The 17,869-nt window shown below is 37.1% G+C and overlaps 3 protein-coding genes across 21 annotated transcripts in view; 2 read left to right on the plus strand and 1 right to left on the minus strand.

Annotated features, from left to right (window-relative positions):
- Positions 1-17,869, plus strand: part of LOC120424979 (transient receptor potential cation channel trpm) — a 226,430-nt gene that overhangs the window by 186,758 nt on the left and 21,803 nt on the right. For 12 of the 19 annotated variants that reach the window (XM_052710415.1, XM_052710416.1, XM_052710409.1 and 9 more), the window contains 7 exons: positions 4,736-4,765; positions 5,274-5,411; positions 5,503-5,660; positions 15,650-15,840; positions 15,908-16,153; positions 16,219-16,340; positions 16,402-17,160. In XM_052710415.1, the coding sequence (XP_052566375.1) occupies positions 4,736-4,765; positions 5,274-5,411; positions 5,503-5,660; positions 15,650-15,840; positions 15,908-16,153; positions 16,219-16,340; positions 16,402-17,160 (1,644 nt within the window). The remainder of the gene's footprint in view (positions 1-4,735; positions 4,766-5,273; positions 5,412-5,502; positions 5,661-15,649; positions 15,841-15,907; positions 16,154-16,218; positions 16,341-16,401; positions 17,161-17,869) is intronic. The other 7 variants (XM_052710419.1, XM_052710403.1, XM_052710408.1 and 4 more) reach the window with 2 other exon arrangements.
- LOC120431357 (uncharacterized) lies at positions 10,244-11,993 on the plus strand. The gene is made up of 3 exons (XM_039596485.2): positions 10,244-10,685; positions 10,754-10,828; positions 10,892-11,993. Exons 1-3 carry the CDS (start codon positions 10,624-10,626, stop codon positions 11,931-11,933), a joined length of 1,179 nt encoding a protein of 392 aa, XP_039452419.1. The 5' UTR covers positions 10,244-10,623; the 3' UTR covers positions 11,934-11,993.
- Positions 12,056-13,290, minus strand: LOC120431358 (uncharacterized). Its single transcript, XM_039596486.2, has 2 exons — positions 13,157-13,290; positions 12,056-13,083 (listed from the first exon to the last, which is right to left on the minus strand). Exon 2 carries the CDS (start codon positions 13,073-13,075, stop codon positions 12,056-12,058), a length of 1,020 nt encoding a protein of 339 aa, XP_039452420.1. The 5' UTR covers positions 13,076-13,083; positions 13,157-13,290.

Raw genomic sequence — 17,869 nt, forward strand, 5'->3', positions numbered from 1 at the left:
ATTGATATCGATTAGAGTCCATTCAGACTCATCTTGAGATCCCGAAAAAAACCCCAGATCTTTGTGTTATTTTATTAATCATTGAATTATTTTTTAAGTCTTTCGATTGAGAAATAATAAAAAAAATGACGAGTTGTAATTTTATACGTATTCGCAAATCGACATTAAAAAAAATAAAAACTGAAAATTAAAAACTAAAAACTAAAAACTAAAAACTAAAAACTAAAAACTAAAAACTAAAAACTAAAAACTAAAAACTAAAAACTAAAAACTAAAAACTAAAAACTAAAAACTAAAAACTAAAAACTAAAAAACTAAAAACTAAAAACTAAAAACTAAAAACTAAAAACTAAAAACTAAAAACTAAAAACTAAAAACTAAAAACTAAAAACTAAAAACTAAAAACTAAAAACTAAAAACTAAAAACTAAAAACTAAAAACTAAAAACTAAAAACTAAAAACTAAAAACTAAAAACTAAAAACTAAAAACTAAAAAACTAAAAACTAAAAACTAAAAACTAAAAACTAAAAACTAAAAACTAAAAACTAAAAACTAAAAACTAAAAACTAAAAACTAAAAACTAAAAACTAAAAACTAAAAACTAAAAACTAAAAACTAAAAACTAAAAACTAAAAACTAAAAACTAAAAACTAAAAACTAAAAACTAAAAACTAAAAACTAAAAACTAAAAACTAAAAACTAAAAACTAAAAACTAAAAACTAAAAACTAAAAACTAAAAACTAAAAACTAAAAACTAAAAACTAAAAACTAAAAACTAAAAACTAAAAACTAAAAACTAAAAACTAAAAACTAAAAACTAAAAACTAAAAACTAAAAACTAAAAACTAAAAACTAAAAACTAAAACTAAAAACTAAAAACTAAAAACTAAAAACTAAAAACTAAAAACTAAAAACTAAAAACTAAAAACTAAAAACTAAAAACTAAAAACTAAAAACTAAAAACTAAAAACTAAAAACTAAAAACTAAAAACTAAAAACTAAAAACTAAAAACTAAAAACTAAAAACTAAAAACTAAAAACTAAAAACTAAAAACTAAAAACTAAAAACTATAAACTAAAAACTAAAAACTAAAAACTAAAAACTAAAAACTAAAAACTAAAAACTAAAAACTAAAAACTAAAAACTAAAAACTAAAAACTAAAAACTAAAAACTAAAAACTAAAAACTAAAATCTAAAAACTAAAAACTAAAAACTAAAAACTAAAAACTAAAAACTGAAAACTAAAAACTAAAAACAGGTTAATTCTTTACCAACTCACACGAAATCGGGGAAAGTTGCCCTGACCCCTCTTCGATTTGCGTGAAACTTTGTCCTAAGGGGGTAACTTTTGTCCCTGATCACGAATCCGAGGTCTGTTTTTTGATATCTCGTGACGGAACGACCCCTTCCATTTTAGAAAATGCGAAAAAATAGGTGCTTTACAATAATTTGCAGCCTGAAAATTTGCAGCCTGGTGATGAGATAGAAATTTAGTGTCAAATGGACTTTTATGTAAAATTAGACGCCCGATTTGATGGCGTACTCAGAATTCCGAAAAAACGTATTTTTCATCGAAAAAAAACACCAAAAAAGTTTTAAAAATTTTCCCATTTTTTGTTACTTGACTGCAAATTTTTTTGGAACATTTCATTTTATGGGAAATTTAATGTACTTTTCGAATCTACATTGACCCAGAAGGGTTATTTTTTCATTTAGAAAAAAAATCATTTTAAAATTTCGTGTTTTTTCTAACTTTGCAGTGTTATTTTTTAGAGTGTAACAATGTTCTACAAAGTTTTAGAGCAGGCCTGCCCAACGTCCGGCCCGTGAAGCCATTTCATCCGGCCCGCGACGGCTTTTTAAAATTTTTCTATGACCGGCCCTATAGGCTGTTCATTTAGTATTAAATAAATTAATTATTGTCTGAATTAAAAAAATAAGCTTGAGATCAAATTTCAACGTAAAATTGTAAAATTTATGAAAAAACTTGGATTGTTGTCTTAAAATTTACAAAAAGAGACTAAATGTTATTTCTTTCAGTTTTGACTGTGTTAACTTCAATTTGACTTTTTTTTTCTATTTTCTATTTTTTAAATAAATAAGTAAGCAAAACTAATGTATTTTTCCAGAACAACTTTACAGTGATAAAGTTAAAAAAAAGCTTAAAAATCAAAATATTCATACCGAAAATAGATCGCCGGAAATATTTTTAAAATATTGAAAAATGTAACCAAACTTCAAAAAATTGCAACGATCATTGAAATATGAATGTTTTTTTTATATATATAAAAAAATATATCAAGGTATTTAACTGCAATCGTCAAAAACAATATCTAAACAATTTTAAACAAGCAAAAATCAAAATAAGTCAAATAAACTAATTTTTGAATGTTATCTTTGTTTTTCATTTTTTAAATCATATTTGCAACATTAGTTCTTTTATGTATTTGCTTTAAAAGAACCCAATCATAAGAAAATGTAAAAAATGTGTAATCTTTTATCAAATATTAATTCCGGCCCGCTACTGCTTCAGAAAAATCAGATCTGGCCCGCAGGGCCAAAAGGTTGGGCACCCCTGTTTTAGAGCAAACAATTACGAAAATTTTGATATATAGACTAGGGTGTTTCATCCAAAACCTAAAGTTCTCAGAATCATCCAAGCCGTAATTGAAAGACGCAACTTTTGGTACCCAGACATGTATAGGTCATCGCTGAAATTTTCAAGTTATCGCAGTTTTAGTGAAAAAAGTTGGTTTTTACCCGTTTCCGTCATTTTCCCGTTTTTGCGCGCGGCGCGTCGAAAAACCCAGTTTTTATGTTAAAAAAATCATATCTCCGAAACGTGTTAATGGATATTCGCAATTTTTTGATATGTTATGTAAAATATTACAAGGAATCAGGGAAAAATATTTTCAGACATGGGCTCTTTGGTCCCGAGACCTTGAAATCGGCAAATGAAATTTTCATAGGACCTTTTCAAATATTCAGCTGGTTTTTTTTGGACTTCAAAATATTTTTCCTTAAAAGCCCAACTAATAACCTTTCTTTTGAATTGTGGCGCTCCAAAATTGGTTCAGCCGTTCCGGAGATATGATAATGTGGTTTTTGCGAAAATCGACGAAAAACGCAATTTTTTGGACCACCCTATTTCGGATAGGAGCACCCTAATCGCCAAACAAAAAAATACGGGTCTAATAATTGGGGCCAAAGAACCCCCACTCCAAATTTGAGCTAAATCGGAGCACTTTTGATTTGGAGACTTCCTGTTTGACGTGGAATGGCTGTATGTTTATTTATCAACATTTTTGTAATTGTCTGCTCTTCTGAAAAATTTTGTTCTAAATGAAAAAATGACCCTTCTGGGTCAATTTTGATTCGAAAAGTACATTAAATTTCCCTCAAAATGACATGTTCCAAAAAAAAAATCAGTCGAGTAATGGAAACTGGCAGATTTTTTAAAACTTTTTTAGTGTTTTTTTTCGATGAAAAATATGTTTTTTTTTTATTCTGAGTACGCCATCAAATTGGGCGTCTAATTTTACATAAAAGTCCCTTTGACAAACACCTCTTTTTTCGCATGTTCAAAAATTAAAGGGGTCGTACCACCCCTCCGTCACGAGATATCAAAAAACGGACCTCAAATTCGTGATCGGGGGCAAAAGTTACCCCTTAGCACAAAGTTTCACGCAAATCGAAGAGGGGTCGGGGCAACTGCTGTGTGAGTTGGTGGAGAATTACCCATTTGAAATTGAAATTCTGGAGAATTTTTCACAGGTAAAGAAAATCAGAACTGGAGTGTCGGATTTTTTTCATAGTTTTTGAAAAATTATTAAATTTATTAACGGATCATTTAGCAAAAACGTTCCCTTACGTTTTCGCGCTTATCTCTATTTCGAGCAATTACCTAGACTAAAATTTATTACAGCCCACGTCCCCTCCAAAACGTTATCCCCACCTCTCACTGGGTAGTAAAACTTTCTCCAGGCTCACCTGTTGAAAATCTGCTGGCGAAGGAAAGCGTTTTAAATTAATTTGCATCCAGCGGAGGGCGTGGATTTGGCTGGTAGTCTTTAAATGAAATTTACTTCAATCAGGGGCTGATTTGTTTGGGAGATTTCCGGGCTGAAGTGAACTAATCCACAGCCATGATGAGCCTTCAGCTGGCATCACTGAGATTAATTGAGATGCTCTAGAGTGGGGTGGGGGGTTTTTGCAGATTTAACTGTGTTGAAAAACATTTAAAATATATTTTTTAAGGAAAAATGTATGAAAAAAATACTCACAAGTCACTTTTATAACCACATAACCTACAAGAGAGTTTTTAGTTTTTGATTTTTTAGTTCACAGTTGAAAATTGAGCTCTATCACAACTCTATCATGCACAACAAAATTTGTAGTCTTATTTGTAGCTTGCACCAATTTAGATTTTTGTAGCTTAGAATTATTAGTTAATATTTTAGCAAATTCAACTTGATCTTTAGTTAATCTAAACATCATTGGTTTGGTGAAGTTTAATAGATGTTTATTTCAAAATTGCTATTAAACATTTTTGACAATCAATGAAGATTCGATTTAAAAATGAATATTTTTAGGAACTGTTTCTTCACAAGTTTATTAGAACCGTAGCATTAAGTTGTTACAAGTAAACACAATATTGTAGCTCAATCGAGTTTATCAGTTCACGTCCCTAGCACAAACTAGTTCTAAACTTTTGCAAATTAAATTTTATAGGTAGGTCTGACCGGATGTCTGAAGGCAAAAGTTAGTTTCATCAGATTTGTTCCTTTAGAGTTTCTGACTTGATTCTTCGCACAATATTGTAGCTCAATCGTGTTTCGTGTTTATTGTGATATCGTTAGTTTTCTAAACTCTTAATGTTGGTTTGATTACATTTAAGACACTAGTTCAGTATGTTGGGAATCATTTTATCGAGTGATATATTCGTTTGGTAGTGATAATAATAACACTTTTTAAGCATCGATTGGCATGGCTTTGATTTCAAAATTCTACTTAATTAGTTTTTTTTTTTTTTTGTTAAAAAAAGTCAGTAAAGTAGCTTGTGATTTCAGGGTTGAAATGCAAAATTCTTTTAAAAACTTCGCTTCTCAATAATTGGTTGGCTTCGTGCATCAAAACTGAATTGATTCGAACGGTTTGTCACGTTTCGTGTGATTTTTACCCGTATTGTATTGATTGTGTGAAACTTTATTCTTGCTTCAACATAACATTTTCAACCGTTCTAATCGATTTCGTCCCCCCACTCGGAAAGGTTTCGCTGACGGATTCGGAGAACACCCAGTACAAGGACTACATGTACGACCACGACATGCGCCATAGGCCGCTGAAGCTGAAGAAGAAGTTCTACGAGTTCTACACGGCGCCCATTACCAAGTTTTGGGCAGATTCGGTAAGTCTCGGCCCTCTCTCCCTTCCAGCTATCAGTAATTAATTTGAATTTAATTATGCGCCCTCGCCACTCCTTTCTGAAATCTCTGCAGATGGCGTACGTGTTCTTTCTGGTGCTGTTTACGTACACGGTGCTGGTCCGGATGGAGCCCTACCCGAGCTGGCAGGAAGCGTACTCGATAGCGTACATCGCCACGCTGGGCTGTGAAAAGATCCGGGAGATCGTCTCGTCGGAACCGGTGGCCATTTCGTAAGTTAATAATTAATAATTCCAGTATATTTTGTACTTTTTATTCCCAACAGCAACATTGCTAGAAAATACTTCAAACAAAATTTTTCACAAACACCACTCACAGCTTCACCCGAAATCTTCCCGCTTGCCGCTTGGCCACATTCGGGGGCAGATAATCGTCGATTGGTCCATCCTTGACCACCACCACCGGCGGTGGCAAGTAATCGTTTTCGACTTCCCCGATGGGCTCCACCGGTTCTTGGGGCTCGTCGGCGGCAGGTTTCTCGTAATGGTACGGTGCCTGGAAGTCGCGGTGTTCCGCCGAGAGCTGGAAGTTGTCCTCCTCGGTTGAGGCTGCCTGGAACGGCTGGAAGGTGCCGGGCTCAATTTCACGAGCCTTGAGTTTGCGATCGGCGGCCAGAGCTGTTGAAGAGAGTTTGATTATTTCTCAAATTTGGATTAATTTAAGTAATGTACTCACCTAAGCAAACTAGCATAGAGATAAGAACCAATTTGGAGAACATTTTTGAAGTTGCTGGAAATGACGATCGAGCTCGAATGATCACTCAAGAAATTAGTGAGTCTTTTATATTCAGAAAATGTGGAATCAGCGAGCATCGAATAAAGCACTAAAGTGACGCTTCGCTATGGGTCATCAGGAAGTGGAAGAGATATTTACACTACTCTGTTTGATGAGCCAAATATAAGTCAAGAACTGCCCGTGCGATGTGTCGCACTGCAAATTAAACTAGGCAAACAAGAGCACATACCATCTGGCTAAGTTCAAGTTTAGACTAATGTTTGTTCTAAGCAAAGTTTGAATGAGATCAAATCGGACTGTTGCTACAATTTCTGCTGATACATATCTTGAATGGCATGTAATTGACTTGGTTTTAATATGAATATTTTACCCTTCAGTGTTATATTTTTTTCCAAAGAAAATTGTCAATTTTCCTCTTGTCAAGAGGTCGTGTTAAGCATTTTTTATTTGACAGAATTATTTACTTTTTTATTTTATATTTTCTTTATTCATTTGAAATATTTTTTTTTGCATTTAACTTGTTCCTTTTCTTGTTTGTCATATTTTACTGGTTATTTTTTTGTGATAAACATTTTTTACCATAAAAAAGAAATGATTAGTTTTTAAGTAGTAGTAAATTGCGTAAATCATATTTTTTACACTACGATAATAACTGCATTCTTATTTTGACATAAAAAGTATTCAATTGTAAAATTGCCAAAGTCACATGAAAAAACAAAAATCTCCATTACACGTTTTTCTGAGACTCTTTTCAAATTCCGAAAATGGACTTCACTTGTATTTTCAAACTTTTTGAGGGGCTTCGCAATTGCCCGAGGAGCCATTTTGTGACATTATTTTTCTGAATAGTGCTCATCAATACCTACAACTTTGCCGAAGTGCCGAACAAAATCGATCAAAAATTCCTTCAGAAGATTAAAATTTTCGAAAATTTACCGTTTTTGTATGAACAGCTGCCAGAATTGTATGGAGACTTGTATGAGTGAACCAATCACAAATGGCTTCATAGGGAAGGACCCCACTTTGGGCCAAAAAAAAGCATAATAAAAATGCACAAAAATGTTCGATTTCGTTGAGAATTGCTCACTTTAAAACAGGGGTGACTAAAGTATGGCCCGCGGGCCAAACGTGGCCCGCGAGGTGATTTTTTATGGCCCGCGGGACCATTTTGAAAGATCATGTAAAATTGCACTTTGACCCATCTGTAAAGCTATTTTATGATTTTCAAAAATTAAGGTATACTTTTAGATTTTGGGAACCCTTTATATTTTTGGTATAGCCATCAGAGGTGACATTGGGTCTGGGGGTGAGATTGAGTCTTTAAAATTTCAGAATTTTTGAGCGACCCAATCTCACCCCCCAGACCCAATGTCACCCGTGATGACGGTTATATGAAAGCCGACACAAATAATTTTTGTTAAAAAATCTAACTTATTGAAAGTTTAAACGTGATTGAAAATTGCAATTTCGTAAAAATTTTCATCAAACATTTTTGAAAATCAGTTATAAATCGTTCAAACTTGATTAAAGTAGAAAACTTTAAAAATAACAAAAACATATGTATTCCATACTTATTAACATTTGGTTGAGGCAGACCAAATTTATTCAAATTTTATTGAAATTGAAGGAATAATTGTTGAATATATCCATTTGCAACGATTTATCATTATAGTTGCACTTTAGGCCGTTGCAAATACTTTTAAATTTATGGGGCCCATTTCAAAATTTTGTCGAAAAATCAGAGAACAAAAAGCATTTTTTTTTAAACTGCAACATTTTAGTGAAACTAGACGTGCAATTGACTGAAATCAATTTAAAATGCATTTTCATGTGTTGCTCAATACTTTTAAGCATGATTGAACCAGTTGAAAAATATTTTGAATTTTTTGATAAATTTCAACACAGTTACTCTGCCCCTGATCGCATAAATGTCCCATATGCATTTTCATCGATTTTGAGTTATTGGTGCAGTTTGGTTCAAAATCGTGTGCTCTTTCCAAAAAGCCTATAACATCCAGTACTTTGTTCTAGAAATCAGGAGGAAATCCAGTTTTTTCGCAAAAAATTAACACGTAGCCTTATGTATGGGACAAACTTCAAATGCGTTTTTCTCAGGTTGCTGTTTTTGCATATGGGACATTTATGCGAACATGGGCAGACTGTTCCGCAAAAAATACTTTTTCCTTCAAAACTAGGATTATTTAAACATGCGATTGAAAATCAAGTGCACTGGTGTGTCATGATTTTAAAACACTTTTTTTCATAGAAATGTTGATTTCGTGGCTATTTCAGTTTTTCATAAAAAAAAACTGTTGGAAGAATGTCATGTAAATGACGAAATTGTAAAAAATACATGCAATCAAAAAATATCATCTGATTTTTTTCAGTTTTATAAATTTAAATAACGTAATTTATTTGTTTAAAATAAAATAAAATTCACATGTGGCCCGCAAGCTCATGTTAGCTTTCAAATTTGGCCCGCTATTTAAAAACTGTGAGCACCCCTGGTTTAAAAGAACTATTCTTAAACATATTTTTCAGAAGCTTGCAGAAGCAATGGATTACGTAAAAATGTCACCAACATTCTATGGTAAAAAAAATAGTTATTATTACTTTTTTCTGGTATGTTCTCAACAGTAGAGAATATTTTGGTCACGTAACATTTAAAAAATATTGATATTTTTGTGCAAAATAAACAATTTACTTGTTTTATGTGTAACTCTGTTATTGAGCGTTAATTGAGTCTTTGATTGACGTCAAACTAGAGGTTAATTTAAACACAAAAAGGTTTTTTTTCATTCACTTTTCAACTTTGACAACGATTGCAAAGTTAAAAGTGTTGCTTGAACTTTGCAGTCGCTGTCAAAATTGCCAAATTTAAATCAAATTCCCACTTATTTTTTTATCTGGATTTCAGTAAAAAAAATCTTGTAAGATTATATTGTTTTATTTATATCTTGTTTGATACATTTTTACCTCAATATATGTTGTATAATGTCCAAACTATTTTATTTTGAATGTTCACGGGTGGTATAGTTTTAGTTAGATGATTGCGGGAAAAAAAAATGAGTTCCGCCGGTTCGCTTGCCCTTGCAAGGCTTGCTTCGATCGGCAGGCTGTTTCGTGCTCGGTTTTGGCGAAAAAGGAAAAAAAAGAAGTGAAAAATGAAAGAAAACCGGCCAGTTCCGCCGGTTCGCTTGCCCTTGCAAGGCTTGCTTCGATCGGCAGGCTGTTTCGAGCTCGGTTTTGGCGAAAAAGGAAAAAAGAAGTGAAAAATGAAAGAAAACCGGCCAGTTCCGCCGGTGCGCTTGCCCTTGCAAGGCTTGCTTCGATCGGCAGGCTGTTTCGTGCTCGGTTTTGGCGAAAAAGGAAAAAAAAAAAAGTGAAAAATGAAAGAAAACCGGCCAGTTTCGCCGGTGCGCTTGCCCTCGCAAGGCTTGCTTCGATCGGCAGGCTGTTTCGTGCTCAGTTTTGGCGAAAAAGGAAAAAAAGAAGTGAAAAATGAAAGAAAACCGGCCAGTTCCGCCGGTTCGCTTGCCCTTGCAAGGCTTGCTTCGATCGGCAGGCTGTTTCGTGCTCGGTTTTGGCGAAAAAGGAAAAAAAGAAGTGAAAAATGAAAGAAAACCGGCCAGTTCCGCCGGTTCGCTTGCCCTTGCAAGGCTTGCTTCGATCGGCAGGCTGTTTCGTGCTCGGTTTTGGAGAAAAAGGAAAAAAAGAAGTGAAAAATGAAAGAAAACCGGCCAGTTCCGCCGGTGCGCTTGCCCTCGCAAGGCTTGCTTCGATCGGCAGGCTGCTTCGTGCTCGGTTTTGGCGAAAAACGAAGTGAAAAGAGTTCAGCGAAAAATATCGTCGCAACGAGTTTAACTTTTTTGCTGGTTGATATTAATAACATTTCTTTTCCGCGTTTTATTTAATGATGTAACACTTAATTCGAGTATAAAATGATAGATTTTTGTTATTTGCTGTATCGATTCCTGTTTGCTTATTGTGGATTTAGCTGGTAGCTGGATTTTCTTGATTTTTGCTGCGGTGGTTCACAACGACCGGTGCAGAGCCGAGGGGTTCCTGAATAGTCTCCCTGGTCTTAAAAAAAAACATTTTAAAAATCTTCGTATTTTCCGTGGAACAATGTCTAGCATAAAAATCAATCATTTATAAATAGATATTTATGATTCTCTAGAATTTATAAAAAATAAATATTTGAAACAAAAATCATCCATATATCGCATTGCGTTACCCCCCGAACTTTGCCGCCATCATGCAGCCCGAAGCTTTGTTTTGATCTGTGGTGTTTGTAAACATTGCGTTGAATCCGTTCGTGATCGCTCTCAAAGTTTTCACTTTACTTATTAGATTAGATTTGTATGTTTAATTGACTTAAGGATCGTTAAATTTATGTAGTTAAATAGTGGAAATTGAATTTTCTGAGAAATATAAACCATGAGTAAGAGGAAAATGTCTGATCCGCTCGTTTGCCAGGAAGATGAAGTCGAAGGAGAAAGGTAAACAGCAAATGTAAATTGATGATTATTATACTATTTAGCAAATCATTTTCCAACATTTGTATTAGGTACAACCCCGAGTACAACCCCCCAGTTGAGGCTGAAGAATCAGCTGTGTTGGAAATTTCACCTTTAAATCTCAGGTAAAAATGATCCATTAGTAAAACTAGATAGTCTTTAACGGCAAAACGCAATTAACCTTTCAGCTACACGGAATCGGAAACCAACCCGGAATATTTGGAGGAATCTGAAGAGGAGGATGAACCTTCATACAATGAGGCAACCGTTCCGACGAGCATGTGCCTCGAGCTAAGTACTGCATCTGCGAAACTGTTCCAAACTAAGTTCCATTTCGTCGGCGTTTTCTACTTACGCATGTTCAAGTCGCAGCGTCTCGCCGGCCCAATCTGCACCGCAGATATAACCGGAAACAGCATGGCGGAGATTACCGCAAATATCTGGGAACATGCTTCCGCGCACGTTTCCCGGGACGTTATTGTTGAAACCATCGAGGGAGGACCAATTGTCAGGTGGGGTCCAACGGATAAACCAGAACCCTGTGACGCTGAAAGGTTTATTTCATTCAAAGACGAGAAACAGAGGAAAAATTATTCCTTCAAAAATCTGAACTCGAAGCTCCTGGTGTCATGGAGAGGAAAAGAAATACATGTATATGTATTTAAATACTCCATCGCAATCACGACAAACACCATATTTGAAATGGTTAAAAGGCAACTACTCAACCCCGAGAAGAAGGACCGAGCTGGCGCTCCATCAACGGAGGAGCTGTTCAAGTGCATGGATGAGCTTAAACAACTCCACCCAAACTACACCGCGCTACATTCAGCTTGGGAAAAATGGGCCAACTTTGTATTGTCCCACACGGCTGACTTGCGCGCAAAGCTGATGCGGGAAGCTCCACCGGATGATTACCTCTTCTTGTTCCGGAGTGTTGCTACAACCGAGGGCGAACAACTGATCGCTACACGGCAGGGTCTTAGTGTTGCCAGAACCGTTCTTACCAGCTATTTCACTAAGGTGGAGGTTTTCGGAGAGCTCGCGGATCAAAATTTCGAAAATGCAGTCAAATTGCAGCAGCTGGCGCGAGAGCTAAAGGCTCAAGGAGAGTCTACCACAGCTATGTTGGACGCGTTTGAATCTTCCCTGCCACCGGTTGAAGTTGAATTTAGTCGCAAGTTGGGAGGCCAAGTTACCAATGCTGATGATAACGAGCATATGCCCCGCTGAAATTTGAAGTACATTTTTTCTTTTGTTACTCGTTAAATAAAAGACCAAAATTTGATTACAGTTCATTCTCTATTTATTTACGATGTCATTCTCTTCCCTTACCTAACAGTAAACTAATTTTTCTATTGCTTTTTAGCATCAAAAACTCCACCAGCATTATACCCGCACTTTTTAAATATATTTGTGCAATCGTACTGAATAAATTTTGTCAGTTCAGCGTTAACCGTAACATTTAGCGGAATTTTACTATTCTCTTTATAACTACGCTGAAGAGATCGTTTAATCAATCCAAATACGATTTCAATTGGATTGAATTGGGGGCAATAGGCAGGGAGGAAGATGGGAATGATGCCCAACGATCGTAAGTACTTAATTATGAACTCATCACAGTGAATCCGCGCCCCATCCATAATCCAGACCGAAAACTTTCCCGGATAGGCGCGGATTTCACTGTGATGGAGCGCCATTCTTTTAACGCACTCAAAAAATTTTTGGCGTGTAAACGTGCCTTCAGTTTCAAAGTTTTCAATAACTCCATTTTGGCCAAGAAAAGTCAAACATGACACTCTGGGTAGTCGTCTGAATTCCCCCTTAAATACCAAACTTTCTCCGACCGTACCGTACCCGTGCTTACGAAGCATTTCATTATTCAAAAATGCAGATTCGTCTAAGAATACTAAGTTAAATAAATCCCACCTAAAACACCTTAACTCTCGCACGTATCTAAAAATGTCGTCCTCCTTAATCTGGATCGCTCGTCGTTCTAAGACTTTCCACGACAAATTGTTTTCGTGAAGAATGTTTAAAACGGATGCTGCACTAATGCTAACCCCAAAATGCAACTTGAATTTGTGGCAAGCCTCGTCAAGATACATTATTGGGTTTATTTTATACTGTTGAACGAGCCATTGCCGTTTGTAACAGTCGAACTTTCGCAGCGCCGGATTTTTCTTAGTTTTTTGAAGCGTCCCTTCTCGTTCATAATCAGCGATCCAAGAGCTGATAGTTGTCTTAGATTTCGAGTAAATAACAGCCAGCTGGGATCGGGAAAGGCCGAGGAAAAAATGTCCATACAAGCAGTGGCATTTTGTATTAAGATGCGCTCGCCTCGTTCGAATGTTTTCGAGAATGTAATTTTGCATCGCTGCACCTAGAACAAACAAAACGTTGTACAAAACAAATCACTGCAATCAAATTTTAATTAAATATTTAATGCAAAACACCTCAGAAACCTCGGAAATCGAAGAAAAACCTTCCTTTTGTAGTTAACACGTTTCACTGTTGCGACGAAGTTGTGACGTTTTGGTGGAAAAAAAGTTTGACGTTTGATTTGTCGAATCTGACAGCCGCCTACTTCATCGGTCGGTTGGGTCGTCGGTCGTTTGCAGCGACCGAGTCCAGTTAGGAACTGATCGTACAATATATAATTTAGCAGTAGCATTTTTCAAAAAATGGTAGATAACAAGTAGATTTTCTGTTCGGTCGGCTGTTTGAGTTTAAATTTCTTTCATCTTTTAAATTATGTTTAATTCGCATTCCACACAAAATAAGACAATAATTAGGCGAGTTGCATCCCCAAACACCCGATCGTTTGTTTTTATTATTGAAATAAAATATATATCATTATAAATCTTATTCTTTTCCTCGGTACAGCCGGCTGTGCGAGTTTAACCAAAAACAAAATTTAAACCACTTTTTATCAACCCGCAATACCTTTCGAGGTATATCCTAGGATCCTACCTTTCTACTAACATTGAGTCCAAAACCTCCCTACAAACAACTATACCCCTAAGGTGTCGTAGGGATCCTTGCGCACTTTAGATAGGTGTTTACTAATATTCCTTCCGCTCCCCAAAGGATAGCTTAGACCCGGCAAGGACCCCCTTATGCCCTGGGCTGTATTACACACTCATCAAAAGATGAAGACATGGTATCTCCCGTGTTGGATTATTGTTCCGGATGAGGGTCTAACACAACCAGACCAAACAGTGGGATAAGCGTTGTGGAGCCATCCGTGGATAGGGCGTCCTAAAATGCTAATGCTAATGCTAATGCTAATGATTGCGGGAAAAAATATTGAGAGTGAAGCTAAACAAGACATTTCAAATCAAAAGTCCTTATCAGGGATGGAATAATCACAAAAAAATCATTTTCGTTTGTGAACTTTCTTCTCCCGCGAAAGAGAGAGAGGAGGCGAAACACGCAAAAGAAAATCGCTCTCGAACTTCTCGAATAAAATCAACCTGTGGAATATTGTTGTGATTTTCCTTGTACACCACTTAAAGTTATTTGTTTCGTTTTGTTTACAAACATTGCCCATCTACAAAAAGTGACGGGTCATTTTTCGACGTGTAACGTTACACCTGATGATTCCGCTGAGTAATCAAGATGATGTTTTTTTAGATTCCTTTTACCGATGTTTCTTGATGAGCGTCAAACATTTTTCTTTTGATGATGATTCTTCCATCACTGGTCCGTATATTTGATTTAAAAAAATATCAATCAAAGAATGTCGAGAAACGAGGCTTTAATTTTTTTACTTATAAAAAAACACAAAAAATATGAGAATTTATGAAAGAATAATGAAAAAATAACAAGAATTTGTTTTTTTCTTCGTTGGAAGTTCCAACTTGGAACCGCTTCAAATACAATAAAGAACTAAAGCAAAATCCTTTCTAGTGTTGTTTTTCATTATTCCAATGAGCGCACTAAAATCACCTATCATCTTTAGAAATAGAAACACTATTTACAAACTATTGAATGCAATCAAAACTCATAGCGTTCTGAACGGTATGTCCACGCATCCATTCTAGTCTGTAGATTCTGTGAAATGCGATCCATTCACAGAATCCTATTTGTGGTAAGCTTTTTCTGGGTCCTGGGTGAAAGCGGTCAGCGTTCTCATCCTCGCCGACTCCAGTTTTAAATAACTTGAAAATTATTCAACTCGTATTATCTAATCTAATCTAATCTAATCAGACCCTAGCGCAGCCAATCTTTCGAAGGGATCCTGGAGAGTGCCTTAGGTTAGATGACGCCTAGCACTCTTCTTGTCATTTATTAACATTTGTAGTGCGCCATTGCATCGGAATGCATTGAAACATCACAAGCGTTAAAGCGGCCAGGCCTACTGCGTAAAGCCGTATCGCAGAGATGACTCGTAATTGGGTTGAGTTTGAGCACTGAGTGTTCGAACAACAACACAATTCTGAATCGACAGGGGAAGAAGAAGCGTGGGGACACACCACCATACGCTCCGAGATTTGGTTGTATTCGTTGGGAGCACCATGCTAAGAAGGTTTGGTACTCCGGGACCCTCTGGGATGGGACATTGTATTTCCACGAATGCCCTGGACACTATTTGCCGTGGTTATAGCGCCACAACTCGCTCTCTGTAACAGTAGTCCTAATTCCAGTCCACGCTCACCAAGTCGTCATGGCCTAGTGGTTAGCATTTTTGCTTACCAATCCAAAGGACGGGGGATCGAACCCCGCCTCGAGCGACTTTGATTTTTCGTTCCTATTCATCATTTCAAATTTCTGTGTTCTTAACTTTCTCGTTGGGAGCAGATGGGAATCGAACTCAGAACCATTCGCTTACAAAGCGAACACCGTAACCAGTCAGCCACGGCCGCTCCCCTTGAAAATTATTCAACTCGTATTATGCAGACATAAATTAAAATTCACCCTTCTTTCCTTGCATTCCTTTTCACCAGCCACAAATTCTCCGTCTGGGCGTGGAACATGTGGAACCCGTGCGACGCGGCCGCCATCATCTTCTTCCTCATCGGGCTGGTGCTGCGCTTTCGGCCGTACACGATGGACGTCGGCCGGGTCATCTACTGCGTGGACAGCATCTACTGGTACTTGCGCATCCTGAACATCCTGGGCGTCAACAAATACCTCGGTGAGTTTGGCTGGGTTGATTTATTGTTGGCATTTTTTAATTGTTTCGAAATTTTCACTTCCTGCAGGACCGCTGGTGACAATGATGGGCAAGATGGTGAAGAACATGATTTATTTCGTGGTGCTGTTGCTGGTGGTGCTGATGAGTTTCGGGGTCAGCAGGCAGGCCATTCTGTTCCCGAACAACGACGCCAGCTGGCGGTTGATCCGCGAGGTGTACTACCAGCCGTACTTTATGCTGTACGGAGAGGTCTTTGCGGACCACATTGATCCACCGTGCGGGGAGGATCCCTCGCAGCCGATGTGCGTGACGGGTGCGTGTTTTTTTGCTTTGAAAGTGAAAGTTGAGTGATTTTGTATACTAATTTTCTCATTTTAGGTCACTGGATTACGCCCATCGTCATGACGGGTTATCTCTTGATTTCCAATATCTTGCTCATCAATCTGCTCATTGCGGTGTTCAACAATATCTACATTGAGGTCAACTCCGTGTCGCATCAGGTTTGAATCAATGTTGAATGACCAATATTCAATCTGATAAACTTTCATTCCATTTCCACAGGTCTGGATGTTCCAGCGCTTCACCGTCGTGATGGAGTACCAGCAGAAGCCGGTTCTCCCGCCGCCGTTGATCGCCTTTTGCCACTTTTACTCCTTTCTCAAGTATTGTGTGCGCAAAGCGAAGGGCCTCCAGCAGTCCCGGGACAACGGCCTCAAACTGTTCCTCGAGAAGGAGGACATGGAGCGGTTGTACGACTTTGAGGAGGAGTGCGTCGAGGGTTACTTCCGCGAGCAGGATGTTCTGCTGCAGCAGTCCACCGAAGAGCGCATCAAGAACACGGACGAACGGGTCGAGAACATGTCGCAGAAGATCGAGGACATCAACCAGAAGGAGAACATCCAGACGGCGACGGTGCAGAACATCGAGTTCAGGTTGAGAAAGGTTGAAGAATCAGCGGATCAGATTCTGTCCCACCTGGCGGTTATTCATCGGTTCATGTCGGCGCACACGCAGATCCAGGACAACCTGAACGGTTCCAACAGCAACGTCAGCGGGACGGGTGGAATCGGTGCCATAGCTAGTGTCCCCACGGTAGGACCGGGAATCGTGTTCGACTCCCGCGCTCGAACCATCTCGGAGACCGACAGCAACATCATCCCCATAATCCCCGCAAATCCGGTCAATCCGAGGCGGAAGATGAACCGATCGCTGACGGAGGTTCGCCCCGACGCGTACATCTTCGACGACGGGATGCACTTTGAGGTGAGGACGGTACCGGAGGAGAATGAGAGCGACCGGTCGCCGGAAAAGACCCATTCAGTGAGTACTGTTGGACCTGTTGGTTGTGATACACACACGTTTTAGCTGCCACCAACTCCACTACCACCACGTGCCTATGCCTAGTGTGTGTGTGTGCGTGTCTTGTTTTTGTTCACCGACTTTTCTAACCCTTTTCGGCGTATTTGCTGTGCGCTTTGTGCAAATAAAACAGTTTTTGTGGGAAATCGATTTGATTTTGCTTTTTCTTTTAATTTTATATGTATTTAATCAACTCTTCTCGCGTTTATAAATTTAAGAAAATTTAAACCCAATAAGTTGAATAATACAAATTTTCAAGCAATTCAAGAACTTTATGAAAAAAAAAGATTGTCTTAATTTTTTTTTTACAGATTTGAATTTATTACTTTATTATATATTTTTAGATTTTTTTAAGTTCGTTACCGTTCAAAATACGATCTATAACTCATTTGAAGCAAGTTATTAAATGACATAATTTAATAAATGACGCGCAATTTTGCAAAGAATTGCAATTCTTTGGTGTTTTTTATGTACATTATTAAAACTTTCACATTTTTTTTAATTATTTAAAATTTTATGATTTGCATTATGTTGTTGTTTATTTTATAAACGTGCCATTAACCTAGAAAGGTCATTTTGTCGTTTTTAAATGCACTAAAATGTTATAAATATGCAACGGACGATACATTTTAGCGAATATATGTTAAACATTAAGTATTTCACACTGGAA

Source organism: Culex pipiens, chromosome 3, assembly GCF_016801865.2.
Source record: "Culex pipiens pallens isolate TS chromosome 3, TS_CPP_V2, whole genome shotgun sequence".
Taxonomy (NCBI): Eukaryota; Metazoa; Arthropoda; class Insecta; order Diptera; family Culicidae; genus Culex; species Culex pipiens.

What these genes read in the sequence shown, in the direction of transcription:
- LOC120431357 (XM_039596485.2), top strand. Translation starts at nt 10,624, where the DNA reads ATGAGTAAGAGGAAAATGTCTGATCCGCTCGTTTGCCAGGAAGATGAA. An exon ending in GATGAAGTCGAAGGAGAAAG is followed by an intron (nt 10,686 to 10,753) that starts GTAAACAGCAAA and finishes CATTTGTATTAG; the next exon opens with GTACAACCCCGAGTACAACC. An exon ending in ATTTCACCTTTAAATCTCAG is followed by an intron (nt 10,829 to 10,891) that starts GTAAAAATGATC and finishes TTAACCTTTCAG; the next exon opens with CTACACGGAATCGGAAACCA.
- LOC120431358 (XM_039596486.2), bottom strand. Translation starts at nt 13,075, where the DNA reads ATGCAAAATTACATTCTCGAAAACATTCGAACGAGGCGAGCGCATCTT.